Genomic DNA, 15,768 nt, shown 5'->3' with positions numbered 1-15,768 from the left:
CTATGCGATATAACTGTAAGCACATCTGCGATAGATCTAGCAGAACGGAAACCATATTGAGTGTCACTAAGAAGGTTATTTTTGTTGAGATGTTTGATTACTTCTGTATTTAACACAGATTCTAGCAACTTACTCATGACGCACAGGAGACTTATTGGCCTGTACTGAGAGGGGGATGAGCGATCACTTGAATTCTTAAATACAGGGCATACTGATGAGATTTTCCAGGGAGATGGGAAACTATTCTCCTTAAGACAACGTTTAAACAGTTTTGTAAGTATGGGCGCTAGTTCAGGTTGAAGTTTTTTTAGTACTATAATTGGAATACCATCAGGGCCAGTTGCTTTACTGGAATCAAGGTTTTTGATTAGCTTGGCAACATCACGTACAGATATACGTATATCACATAGCGTGTTTTCTGATACAGGAGGAAATATTGGGGGTTGGCGGTCTTGGTCGCAAAGGGTAGAATTAGCTGCAAAGTTCTTGACAAAGAGTTTGGCTTTGTCTGATGCTGACGAGATTACCTCAGGTCCATTGATAATAGTTGGGATGGAGCACACGCTTCTGTTCAGGATTCTGTTTGCTATTTGCCAAAACTGGTGGGAACCAAGCCGCTGCTCAGCTACTTTGGACTTAACAGATTGAGCATACAACTCTCTTGCGTTCCTTATTACTTTCTTACAATGGTTGCTGGCAGTCCTGAAAACGGCTTTAGTTTCCATACATCTATTACGTTTGAAGCAGTGGAAAAAGTGATTTCTGTGCGCAATGGCAGCAGCACATTCTGTATATGTTAAAAGTCCACGTATGCTTCTTGGATAGTGATTTAAAGTTTATGAGGGTTTTTGAAGCATGAAAAACGATGTAACTTTTTATATTTAATACTTTTATTGTTATTTTTTTATATTTAAGCGGATCTCCGCTCTTGGTACAAAAACAGTATCGAAATGATTTCTTTTTCACAAAAGTGACCAAGAGCGGAGGTCCGCTTGAAATATAAAAAATAACAATAAAAATATTTAATACAAAAAGTAACATCGTTTTTCATGCTTCAAAAAAACCCTCATATATATATATATATATATATATATATATATATATATATATATATATATATATATATATATATATATATATATGCTCCTAAATTCCAGGTGATGTAAACACTGGCGGAGTGTCTCCTTTATTTCCTGCCAGAGTGATGAAGGCAAAAATAACAAAAAATGATAAAGGATGCGAAAGATGCGGAAATAATTCAACAAAACACACACATTGATGCTGAGATTAATTTATTTCTTCAAACGAAAATTATGACAAGTTCAGATGAGAAAAAAATGCTGCTTCGTTTTTATCTTCATCTTGAAATCGATTTATGACCAATCTCATCGAAAATTGATCGATTTTTATGCATCGTAAAATAGGATGATCTTTTTATCTGGAAAAAATAATGCATTAAATATTTTTCATTTATCCGATGAAAAAATTCATTAAAACAATTTTATATTTGAAAATTCATATGAATATTCGATATAAATTTCGCAAAAATATTTTTAACAACCATAATGAAATTGATTGAATATGCTATTAGTAATAGTGTCATATCAATAGCATTCAGACAGAATTATAATAATGATATATTTTCGTACAGATAACATTATGATATTAATACTAGTATGAGATTGATAGCCTCATGTTATTGATAACATGATATTGATAACTTGGTCTTCGAGCCAAGATCACAGTGTAGTATCTGTTCCGGCAGATGCTGCACTTAAGATAATTTGTACCAGTCAATGGAGGGGAAACCCTCTATACTGGGACAATTATTATTTTTGGTAACCAGAGTGCCCCCTTTTTGCCTACTTTTAGGGGAGCTGGTTTTTACCTCACATTAAAAACGGCCTTGTGCCTAATTTGCTCAGTGGGGGAGCAAATAAATACCATCACAGTGTAGTATCTGTTCTGATGCTACACGTCACCTTTCTGTCCTCGATTTTGTTTAAGAGTGAGAGACTAGCGGTAGATACATCTGTCCAAGTATGACAGTAATACTCAATGTGAATGTTGACTTTTTAAAGATATAGAATGCACTCAAGTGTGATCAATTTTCTAACAGGGAGAGCCTACTTTTTGCGCAGCAACTCTGGCAATGTCCTTAATGCCAAGGTCATTTTCTAAGGTTTCAGCCATTGCTAGTTTATTTGTTTTCCTATCGTGTCTATTATAGAGTGTGGTGTCATCGGCAAATATACTCATCCTGGAAACAATTATATCAGGGATGTCATTTATGAATATAGAGAATAATAAAAGTCCAAGGATCAACCTTTGTGACATACTTGCAAAACAGATATAGGAAAGTATCTTGGGGTCAAAAATCATTATTAATTTAGCACTTAGAAATATTTTTTCTTGTTATTTTGTAAAACGAGAATTAAGAAAATGGATGAGAAATTAAAAAGCAAAAACATTTAGTAACGAATTCTGGAAATAAAAAACTTATCCCAGACTATCGTTATTTTAATGTAGATTAATGGCTTCGTCAAAGGGAGGGCTAGTCCTACACAATTTTTCTGTCTTTTTTGTTTCATTTAATTATGTGTAAGAGTTTTTACTTTCACGCGTTAGGCATAAGAGAAAGATGTCCTATCGTATTTTTAACAATAATTTTATCAAAAAAATATAAAATATAATAAATGGATCACATTGGATAAAGCAGAAAAAAAGCTACGAGTTAAAAATTTAAATAAAATAAATATTAATAACCGTATTATATCAGATAGCATTATGATATTTATAGATTTTTATATTGCATCGTTATGATATTGATAACATTATGTATTGGTCGATTTTTATATTAATAATATTATGATGTTGATAGCATTATTATATTGATAACATTACAGTGTTGATAACAATATAGTGTTGATAACATTATGATTATAATATGATACTTAATATACGGCATAATTACATTGATACAATAATTGCCGTTTGGTCACCGAAGTTAGGTAATGTTCACTCTAGTCGGTAGTTAAATGAGTGACCATTTAGAACTATGTTCTCTCTGCTTATCTCAGCATTGTTTCGAGTCGTCCTGGATTTTTTCTTGCTACTAGAATAAAGGAAAGGTGAGTTTGGATATTGAACAACTCTTGCTTTAAAATAACACGTGCAGCCATCCTTACAGAGGGTATCCATCGTCTCTCTAGACTAAATGGACGCTATCACTATGATATTAATAAAATTATAATATTGATAGATCATGGTATTGATAACATTATGATAGTGTAACATTATGCTTTTTATAACATTATGATATTGATAACATTATGATATTGATAAGCACGTACCTGTGTAGTATTGCCATGTTCCTGCATACATCTTAATCTTTCTGTTTTTAACTTTGAAGAATTCCGATGCTCTAACGGTCAAGCAGAACTTCATGCGTGGATACATCTGTCAGGTATAAAAATTAACTGAATAAAATGTGTTGAAATTAAAAACGAAATCAATTTTGCCAACTACAACAAATGTAATGTCTAAGCGTACTATAGACTGCTATAACTATATGTGTGCACTATATTTACAGTTTAATATATAAATATATATCCGTATATATCTATAGAATATGAAGAAATAAAAAAAACGTCAATACAAAAATTATATGCTAATGTATATAGATATATTCGTTTATTCAATATGGATGTTACAACGATTAGGGATGTAGGATAAGTAAACTCTTTATACCATTGCATTACGCCATATTGAATTTCGTAATGGAAAAATAAAAAGGTATTTACAGTCTCTCTTCCAATTTTCGGATTTTAACCATGTCAAATCACACTTCAATTCCTTTTGACGGATTGATTGTTGATGTTTCTTCCGATGAGTTAAGGGCATAATAGATTCACTGATTGATATAATAATTAAGTGATTGATTTTCTGCTACGAAACAGATACTGTCAAGAATTGTATGAGTCAACTAAATTAAAGGAATAAATTATAAGATGGTCAACAGCATGAATTTTGGAATATAACTTTGATTCATGATTAAAATTTGTATATATATATATATATATTCATTTAATCTTCTCTCCAAAAAGGAGAACAGGAGAGGAAAGAAAGAGAAATGGGGAGCCAGCTGACCGGTTTCGACCCTCGCTTCTCAAAGCTGTATCGAGGGAATTTTTAAAACAAAGAATGAAAAAACGATTTAAATTGCGTTTTATTCAATTTACGGAGAGAAAAAAAGTGGGAAAACGATTAAAATAAAACAGCGTTATGGTCGAATACCCTAGAGATTAATCACGTTCAAACCCAGGAGGCATTCCCTTTGCTTGCAAAGGGAAGGTTTTCTAAGTCGAACTTTATTACCATCTTCTCAAAAAGACGTTCTACTCACCCACCATAATAGTAATGTTATTTACAATTTTGAATGTGATTGCGGTGCCAACTACTTGGGTCGAACGACATTAAGATTAGATGGAAGAATCCAACAATATGTACCCAGTAAAATTAGGAATGGAACCTACCGGGCAACGGACGTTGTTACTAACACATACGGGCCCTCAATTACTGGTCATTTACTTAAAAACCCGTCTTCTGCAGCGAACTTTAGCACGGATTCTTTTTCTATTCTGAGTCGTGCTCATTCACTATATCACCTTAAGATCTTGGAGACTATTCACGTTCAGGGGCAACAACTACTGGGGTACTATGTAGGGATTCGGGCAGCAAGGTGTCGGTTCACGTTACACTTGAACTTCTGCACGTCAGTACTGTTGGGGAAGAAGGCTTTGGAATGGAATTCCAGAGTCTAGCGGTTCTGGGGAAGAAACTATTGGAGTAAAAAGATCTTTTACATCTAGGGATCTCTACAGTGTGGGGGTGGGATTTAGCAGCCTGTCGGGTTTGTCGAGGGTGCTCACGTCGTGGGGGCACAAGTGATTGCAGTTCGTCAGAGCATTCACCACTAAAATACTTGTAGAAAAGGCAGAGGGATGCAACATTTCGTCGATGGGAGAGAGGCTGAAGCTTAGATGCCAGTTCAGGGCCTATCAGGTTTGCGACTCTCTTTTGAACCCTGTCAAGGAGCGAGAGACTAGTAGCAGATGCACCAGCCCAGATGTGGCAGCAATACTCCATACATGGGCGAATAGTGGCCTTATAGAGGGACAGGATACTTTCGGGTGTTAGTAGTTTTCTAGCACGGTAGAGAGAGCCCACCTTTCTTGCAGCGGCCCTGGCAACGCCTTGAATGTAATTGTTCCAACTCATGTTTCCTGTGAACGTTAGGCCAAGGAGTTTGAAAGATGGACTCTCAGATAAAGAGTCGTTGGCCATTGCTATGGGTGGTAGAGAGGGTTTCTTGTAATTATTGAATGAAACTAGTTTAGTCTTGGCAGCATTGAACGCGACCAACCACTTTTGTCCCCATTCCACTACAGATTGGAGGTCTTCCTCTAGTGTTTCTGCCATTTCTTTAGAAATGTGTTCATTCGTCTTCCTGTCGTGCCTGCCATAGGGTGTAGTGTCATCAGCATATATACCCATCTCAGAGGCAATTTTGTCGGGGAGGTCATTTATGAATATCAGGAACAATAGTGGTCCAAGGATAGAACCCTGGGGCACCCCCGCATTTATATCATATTGTTTAGATATACGACCGTCGAGGACAACCTGGATTTTTCTCTTATCTAAAAAGGATTTAATTATGTTAAGTATTCTACCAGTGATACCGTATGATCTGATTTTGCTGAGTAGACCCTCATGCCATACCCTGTCAAAAGCCTTAGATATATCTAGAGCTACCGCTCTGCCCTCCCCTGCTTTGTCCAGTGAATGGTATATACGTTCAGAGATCACAGTTAGGATGTCTGCTGTGGAACGGGCTTGTCTATATGTGATTTATAATTTAAAATTTAAAAATCAAATTTTAATTAAATTAAAAATCCGTTTCATAAGAAGGAACAACAACAAAATCAATTATCTGTACGATCGTTTCGGAAACCAATGCTTTTTATTGTGGTATACATCAAGTCATGTAGAATAATTATATATAGTTTTTTTGTAAGCAAGGTCTCCTCATCAGCAAATTTTGGAGGGATTTTATTGAATTTAAAAGACACCATAAATAAACCTAGCATTAAAAGTAAGGCAGATAAATCTGAAAAATTGAAATAAAAGGTCTGGATTTAAAATTTATAAGAAAATTAATATGGGTTAGAGATAGAAATAAGTAGAGAAAAATATATATTTTTGAATTTACATAATAAATTTGCTTTAAAAATATATAGAGATATTTACCTTTTAATTTTTCTTTTTTTGAAATCAGGAACTGTGGTTAAAATAGTCATTTAGATGTTTGCTATAGCTTTCTATCTTATTGAATGATGAATTTTAAAAAGGGGGGGACGCTTGTGCAATAAATTGTTTCCGTTAGCGTATTTTTTATTTAAAGACGCTACGGTTTATATATAGAGAATATTATTATTACATGTTTTAAGGGGAGATAATTGTCATGTTTTCTTTACTTTATTTATTATTTATTTGACGGGTGTAAGGGAGGTAATTAGTCTAACTTAATTTATTAAAAAAAAAATAAAAAAATAATAAAAAAAATAATTGTAATCTATTTTTACTAATAAGTAATTTTTAATGATTTAAGGTGGTTTATATTTATTAAATTTAAACCAACGTTTATGACTACATGTCATAAGCTCCTGTCTTGAATTTAATAGTTTGGTTGTACTTTTTATATCTTCATATTTTAAAATTTTTAGGGCCTCTTTTGTGCATAGTGCACTAAATTTATCTCCTGGTTTATATGATTTGCAAGTCTCAATTATTTGCCATTTTAAGTTGAAAGAAATATTGCTGTTTTTTAGTTGCCAAATATAGTTGGATAGAGTAGTTTGGTTTGACAGAGAGTTATTTTTAAAAGAATGTTTGTGCGTTGAAATTCTATGTTTTATTAGGCCAGATGTGGAACCAAAATATATTACCTATTGCTTGTTGTGATTATTTTCCGTTAGGTCTGTTGTTGGATTATTATATGGTGGGGTGATTAGTAATTGATCGGTAGATTGGTTTAAGTTGGTGTTATTATTTAATCTGGTAGTTATTTCTATCTCTAACCCATATTAATTTTCTTATAAATTTTAAATCCAGACCTTATATTTCAATTTTTCAGATTCATCTGCCTTACTTTTAATGCTAGGTTTATTTATGGTGGCTTTTAAATTCAATAAAAACCCTCCAAAATTTGCTGATGAGGAGACCTTGCTTACCAAAAAACTATATATAATTATTCTACATAACTTGATGTATACCACAATAAAAAGCATTGGTTTCCGAAACGATCGTACAGATAATTGATTTTGTTGTTGTTCCTTCTTATGAAACGGATTTTTAATTTAATTAAAATTTGATTTTTAAATTTTAAATTATAAATCACATTACTTTATATATATATATATATATATATATATATATATATATATATATATATATATATATATATACACACATTTAATTTTAATCGTGAATCATAAAAGTCTTCCCTTCCCATTTGCAATATTTAAATTTTGTATCCCTAAAACATTATGAAATATATATATATATATATATATATATATATATATATATATATATATATATATATGGTACATATATTATTATTCACAAAATCAAGACAATAAAATAACGATTATTAAATTCAAAACTATTTCTATTCCCTTTATTTAAGTTATAGTTATTTTATATCCTATAACCTTAATGCCTGTAACCTAAATAGGAGAAATAGTTATGGATAATAAAATTACTCTCGAGTAATTTCAACAGCATAAAAATGAAACAAAAATCTAAAATTAAAGAACTGCAAGATATTGTGACAGGCAGACTAAGATGGGGTAAAATTGATTTTAATCAAAATATAAAGTTAAAAATAAAGAATAAAATAAACTGAGACTCGCATAAAGAAGTTAATGTTAATGTTAGAATTATAAATTTAAAATTAAATGAATGTAATTAATAAATACCAAAGTCAAAACATTAAAATATGAATGCTTAACATTTAGAGAAATTGGTAAATTGATAAAAATTTGTACAAACAGAGTTATCGCCTATACAACGTGAAGAATTTTAAAATGTTATTGAAGAGAAAAGTAAAAGAAATTAAAATAGAATACTTTATAATGATAAAAATTTAAAAAAAGATAAATTCAAAATTTAAATTAATAACATAAAAAGTATGAAATGAAGATAAATTTTAATAAATAGTTTTTAAACCTTTTAATTACAATTCCTTCTTAAGAAATAAAATATTAATCAAAATCAATTATAAGATTGTAGATGCAAACAAAACTGATACGAAACTATCATAGATCGAAGCGAATATAGTTTACATATAAATTTAAACTAGAATTCGAAGGTGTAATTTAGTATTTAGAAAATAAATCATTTAAATAAATAATTTGAAGGAGAAAAATAATTACTTAAATTAAAAAGCACAAACAGAGGATTAATGTAATATTAAGATAGATAATTGATTGTAATATAATTTAAAAAGTAGAAATACGAAAATAGGACGATTCATATATGGAAAATAATCAAATGAAAACTTAGAAGAGTGGGATAGAGTTCAACTGCTTGATTTTTTTAAATAGGGATTAGAAATATGATCATATATGTATAAATAGTGTATTTCACCGTATGAAGAGAGGCTATTTTGGGAATAGTTTTGAATGACATAATGTTTGAAATTATCCGAATGGTCACGAAACAATTGTAACGAATATGAAAATACACAATATAATGCTCTCATTTTTTATTTTTTATGTTCTTGATTTTATGAAAATATTATATTTATGCTCGATTATAAAAACTGATAATCATAAAGCTTAATAATTGAGTCAATTAATTTTTACTTCAAATTTATATGAATATTACCGAATTTCGATATAGTTTAATGTACTAAAATGTTTGGTGAAAAAATATCAATTCGGTCACTGTCATAAATTAGTGGCACACAAATGTGTACATTTCAGATGAGTAAAGTGGCCGTACCAGTCAAGATGTCGTTGTGTGACATAATTATTAACTAGAGGTCCATAGAGTGAGAGCTGAACTGCAGCCAGGATCGTATCGGATGCCAGATATTCACCCGTTATCTCTTATTTGCCAAACGTGAGATTTTAAAAAGATTCTGACTGTCCCTTTAAGTGCAATAGTTTAGTTCACCGGGTATATTAGACCGGAAGCTTTTTCTTTAATTTTGTTACTCCTCTAATTATATATTACAATGTTGTTATTCCGATAGTTATATATTATAATTTTGTTGCTCCTATAATTATATATCATATTTTTGTTGCTCCTGTAATTATATACATAATTTTGTTGCTCCTATAATTATATATAATAATTTTGTTGCCCTTATAATTATATATTATACATTTGTTGCTCCTATGATTATATATTATAATTTTGCTGCTCCTATAATTATATATTATAATTTCGTTGCCATTATAATTATAAATTATACTTTTGTTGCTCCTATAATTATATATTGTAATTTTGTTGCTCCTATAATTATATATTATAATTTTGTTGCTCCTATAATTATATGTTATAATTTTGTTACTCCTATAATTATACATTATAAATGTGTTGCTCCTATAATGATATATTATAATTTTGTTGCCCTTATAATTATATATTATACTTTTGTTGCTCCTATAATTATATACATAATTTTGTTGCTCTTATAATTATATATTATACTTTTGTTGCCCTTATAATTTTACATTATAAACGTGTTGCTCCTATAATTATATATTGTAATTTTGTCGCTCTTATAATTATATATTATAATTTTGTTGCTCCTATAATTATATATTATAATTTTGTTACTCCTATAATTATGCATTATAAATGTGTTGCTCCTATAATTATATATTGTAATTTTGTCGCTCCTATAATTATATATTATAATTTTGTTGCTCCTATAATTATACATTATAATTTTGTTACTCCTATAATTATACATTATAAATTTGCTGCTCCTATAATTATATATTATAATTTTGCTGCTCCTATAATTATATATTATAATTTATAATTACTAGGATGATATATATCTTATTAAGATTATTATTTCTTTTCATGTCGTACGTCAGCATCATTAGATACACTAACTTTTAAGAATGGATTATATCAAGTAAAACAGTTTTATTTATCTCAGCGATCTACGAAACTCCAAATTATGAGAGAACCTACATTCCATAACCTTTTGCAAAAATGATTAATAAAAAGGAGTCATACCGAGATTAAATAGATCGAAATTTGACTTTCTTTGCCTACTACGTTAGTGAAGCAAATATGGTTAGGTGTGCATATATCATGTATGCCACAAATCTTCTTTCCACAGAAGACCTCTTTTTTAACATAACCTGTGGGAAGCTGTAATCTAGTTAGCAAAAGTCCGGACTCGGATTTTCCTCTCCATCTAAAATAGAAAACAGAAACATTATAAAAAAAATGGAATTATTAGATTGCTTGTTGCTTTAACGAAAACATTGATGCACTTTAGCTTATTATGTACTTATCATGAAACGATTTTGGTATGAGATCTACATTTCATATTTCAATCAACACAGTACAAGAGCAAGGAAAACACTTCTACTTGGTTTCGAAAGAATGGGTGGTTAAAGAACCTTAACTCTAACCCTAACTTTTAACCATCACCCTAACCCTTATCCCTTATCCTAACTGCAAACCCTAATCCTAACATTCAAAAAAAGATATTTTTTTCCTTGTTGATAACAAGCCAAAATGGCACCAAGTAATTTTATAATTTAATAAGGTTGGATAATTTTATAAGGTTGGATGAAAGGAATATAGATACATCCGGGTTCCTCCTCGCAAAAAATATGATTGACTGGTGTAAGCCATAGAGACGGACTGGTAGAGCAGCCGGGAAGAGACATCGATAGATATGTCAAAAACCTAACGCTTAAGGACATTACTAGCTATAACTACAAACACCCGTTTCTTAAGGTGACATACTCGGTTGTATTACTTGATTATTATAGCTTCCTTCCCACAGAAGACGTTACGAGTCTGTCTCTGCTCTATTTTACGTAACACCGGTGGTGTAACGTAAAACATTACTCTGTAAAAAATATTCTTTTTGTATCTATAAGAGAAAAGTTATTTTTAAGATCGGATTTTTTTGATTTTCGGATGTAGAACACATATCTTAGAACACTGCCAGACATATAAATTAGCTATGAGTGAAATTTTCAAAAGATAAGCTCAGTCGTTCCGGAACCTATGAGGAGGAACTCACGCACAGACATTCAAAGTGATTTTTATATAATAGTAGAGATAGAGATGTACAGTGTGATTGGAAAGTAATTCTTGATTGAATGAAGTGTTTTTTATTTATTACTGTATTATAATTATTACTGTATTATAATTATTACTATATTATAATTATTACTGTATTATAATTATTACAAGAAATAAATAAGAAAGTGGATAGAATGACGTTTTATTTAGAATTCAGTACGGGTGCCAGCATTCGACACTAGCTTATCAAGAATGGGAATCACATTCAATGTTTTCATAGATTTATGCATGCATATATACATGCATACACATGTACGGAATGATATACGGGAGTGCATTTAGTTCTCTCCCACTGCAAGAACTTAGACAACAGGGCCGAAAAGTGAGATTGAGAAGTCAGCGCCCCCAAGGAGAAGCACTCTGACCTACAAAAACTGCCTGGGCAGCCCCGTCGGCATTCCCCGATGAGGGCGCCTCAGGCAATCAGCAATAAACTAAGCCCTTCTCAAAGAGAGAAGGCAAAGCCTGAGAGGGTGGACCTCCTAGAACTGCACAGAGCTTAACTCCCGCCGCAAAATTAACAGGAAGCGGATCATTACAAGAATGGTCTAATCTCTGTTGGTTTTAAGGGCCGAAGATAATAGATGGGAAATTCAGTAGTGAAAATATAGAGCAATATCGATTTTCAAGAGATTACTCACTCATAACAGATTTCGATGTCGAGATGAGCACCTTTTTTAGCTTTGATTGTTTTCACAAGATCGAATCCATCATTGATTTCTTGCAATGTACTGTATGACCGTACCACCTACAAAAGAAAAAATCATTTATTATAACATTTCAAAAAATTAAAGCAACAAAACCAAATAACTGTTATTGCTTTTACACACACACACACAAACACAAACACACACACTATATATATATATATATATATATATATATATATATATATATATATATATATACGAAATCATTTTTTTCAATTTGGTATGCAAATATAAATATATAATTCAGTGCCCTCGTTCAGTCTCAAGAGACAATGGATACCCCTGTAAGTGTAGCTGTGCAAATAATTGTGAAGCAAATGTTGCGCAATATCAACCACACTTCTCCAGAATCGGCACCGCTTGAGGCTAATGGCAAGGAGAGTCCAGGTGGACTGAAAACAATGCCGAGGTAAGCGGAGAGCACATACAGCACCTGGAATTAAGAAATGGTCACCCATTTTAGTGCAGACCAGAATATAACATATATATTAGAGCCATATTAAAGCCATGAAAAGAAATTAATTTTTATGCTCATCCAAAATTTTGTTCATCTATGATTTTAGATTATGCAGGTAGTATGCATCATACTATGCCGAGCTGTAAAGAAAGCTTCCAAATTATAAATGTATCGGAATGTCTGTGAGGAGGATAATCTATATGATTATATTATCTATATGATTTTTTGTTATTTAGTTTTTATGTATATTCTTAGTGCTGAGGAGTATCTGTACTGATATAAGAATATTAATAACTATATATGCAGAGAACTATATGTAAAAATATCTGTAAAGGGCCAAAACAGTTCTACGCTTCTATAGTTAATATTGGTATAATATAAAATCATATTGACATATATATACAGATATATTGGTATAATATAAAATCATGTTGACATATATATACAGATATATTGGTATAATATAAAATCATATTGACATATATATACAGATATATTGGTATAATATAAAATCATATTGACATATATATACAGATATATTGGTATAATATAAAATCATATTGACATATATATACAGATATATTGGTATAATATAAAATCATGTTGACATATATATACAGATATATTGGTATAATATAAAATCATATTGACATATATATACAGATATATTGGTATAATATAAAATCATATTGACATATATATACAGATATATTGATATAATATTTAAGTATATTAACATATATATACAGATATATTGGTATAATATTTAAGCATGTTGGCATATATATATAGTGGTATAATATAAAACATAATGAATATTTGGACAATGTCAAAACATTGTTTATTCACTGCCCGCATAGCAGCAGCCAAATAGCGCAATGATCAGAAAACTGTCATTCGGGCGGTTAGGTTTCGATTCTGCCTTGATGTAGTTGCTTGTCTAGCCGCACTGATGAGTTGTGAAACAGCGAAACAGTACTATATGTGGATATATATATAACATATTGTACTTCATCGGCATTGCATAGGATGCAATGAAGTAATCTTAGTTTTAATTTGTTTTTAAATTGATATAGTAAAATAAATAAAATTTGACTTAAAAAGGAGACACTTTATATTTTTTAATTAAAAATGTGAGTTATTTCCCCTGTTGATTTTGATTTTTCTGTCATAATTGAAATTATTATTTCTATATTTCAAATTTTCCAATTTTCTCTGACTTTACTACATGATACTTAGAAAAAACCATAGCGAAGTATGCTATTATAAGGTCAATAATATGATAAAACAATAACAAATGAAAATTGGATAGACTGATGCTGATATTATTTTATGATTATAACCAAACGTGTGTATATATATATATATATATATATATATATATATATATATATATGTATATATATATATATATATATATATATATATATATATATTACCCTCGCTATTAATTTGTGGTCTTTTGACCACGTTGTTAAACGATGTTTTCTCCCTCGCTGCCAACGTATATCTTGAAAAAGGGTTGGCTGAAAGACGTCTAGATAAGTTTTTTTTCTTGCCACACTCCTTATTTATCCTCTTTATCTAATGTAGGCTTAAGAGAAATATACTTGAGAAGTGTATTTTGGTCTTTTCGAAAGTTTCTTTTTAATTGTTTATGTTTAAACTATAGAAAAAACCTAAACCCTCAGCAATTAATTATGACACTACATTCGGTGTTCTTCAAAAGTGCTATAAAAAGTATGTACCAATAAATATCTCTTTATATATATATATATATATATATATATATATATATATATATATATATATATATATATATATGCGATAAAGAGGGGGATTAGGTAACAAATAACATAGGAGTATGAAAGGAAATTTGCGACAAAAGCAAATAAATCATTACCTTTGTAACACATTATCAAAGAGGGGGGATAAAAGGGAATTTACGGGAAAGTATTTATCGTACATGTGACACGGTTAAAAAAAAAACAAATAGAAACATGAGGACGAACACAGTAAAAATGCGAGAAAATCGAATACAGACACCAGTGATAATATTTTAAAATTAACTTTATTATAACAATTTAAACAATGGTAGGGAGGGGGGAATGATATTAAGTAAAATAAAACAAACTACAAGGGTGTGGAAGGGGTATCTTTACCTACTATTGTAAAATGCCGACGAGAAATATATCAATACAAAAAATACATCAGTCCAAACAAAATGGCAAAATGAACTCATTCACTTAATACATGAGAGAGAGAGAAAGAGAGAGAGTGAGAGAGAAAGAGAGAGAGATTCATAAATACACTTACAGTTGTTATTTTTATTTTTCAACCTCCATTTTGTTCGCTTCGGACGACGGTTCGTAACATGCGATATTCCTGTGTATTATCCATCCAACGTTTTGGTTATTCTTGGAGTATCGTGTTCGTGGAATTAACATTCTATCTTTCGACAACAACGCCGGCTAGTTCTCCCAGGCATTATCTCTTTTCTTTCGTTGTGGATGGGGGGGGGGGTCTCGACATTGGTTCGTTCTCTGTCGTTTGGTGGAATGGTGGAAATTTTTCCACCTCCGCTCGGCGCGACACCTCGGCGGGATCTCTCTCTGTACCAAAATATCTCTTTTCCTCTCCCCCCTCTCTCTCTTCTCTATACATTTCTTACCCCTCTTTTCTTTCTTTGTTGCTTTCCTCTATACTGTCTCTCTCTCTATCGCTCTCTCTCTCTCTCTCTCTCTTTTCTTCCATGTTCATTTTGCTTCGATGACAAAATATAAACATTTTTTAAAAAATGTTAAAAACGATACATTTCTCGTTGGCCTAAAATCAAATATTAAAATTTTCATTTAAATACATAATCCATTTAAGGATTATGTCACAATATATATATATATATATATATATATATATATATATATATATATATATATATATATATATATATATATTATAACTTACTACCTAGCTCTACTTACGTATTGAGCACTGTTGGAGTAAATACTTAAAATTTACGCATAAATTTATACTTTTGTATATTAATTAATGTGATTAAATGAAGTAGTTATATCTATGTATATGCGCTAACAGGAAAATGCGAGATTGCTTGGAATTTAATGAGGAACACTGTGTCCTTGTTCACTATGCTCATAACACTAGCATTTTTTTTTATTATTAATGTCTCTT

At 30.7% G+C, this 15,768-nt stretch overlaps 1 protein-coding gene across 1 annotated transcript in view; it reads right to left on the bottom strand.

Annotated features, from left to right (window-relative positions):
• Positions 1-1,275: 1,275 nt before the first annotated feature.
• LOC145288327 (CD109 antigen-like) overlaps positions 1,276-15,768 on the bottom strand; it is a 252,965-nt gene continuing 238,472 nt past the window's right edge. The window contains exons 32-35 of the mRNA XM_080136322.1: positions 12,054-12,160; positions 10,324-10,507; positions 3,354-3,459; positions 1,276-1,438 (exon numbers count right to left, since the gene is read on the bottom strand). Coding sequence (XP_079992448.1) covers positions 1,407-1,438; positions 3,354-3,459; positions 10,324-10,507; positions 12,054-12,160 — 429 coding nt within the window. The 3' untranslated portion in view covers positions 1,276-1,406. The remainder of the gene's footprint in view (positions 1,439-3,353; positions 3,460-10,323; positions 10,508-12,053; positions 12,161-15,768) is intronic.

Source organism: Euprymna scolopes, chromosome 2 (assembly GCF_053919585.1).
Source record: "Euprymna scolopes isolate OS-2025 chromosome 2, ASM5391958v1, whole genome shotgun sequence".
Classification (NCBI taxonomy): domain Eukaryota; kingdom Metazoa; phylum Mollusca; class Cephalopoda; order Sepiida; family Sepiolidae; genus Euprymna; species Euprymna scolopes.
This window is presented reverse-complemented; position numbering and strand designations above follow the sequence as displayed.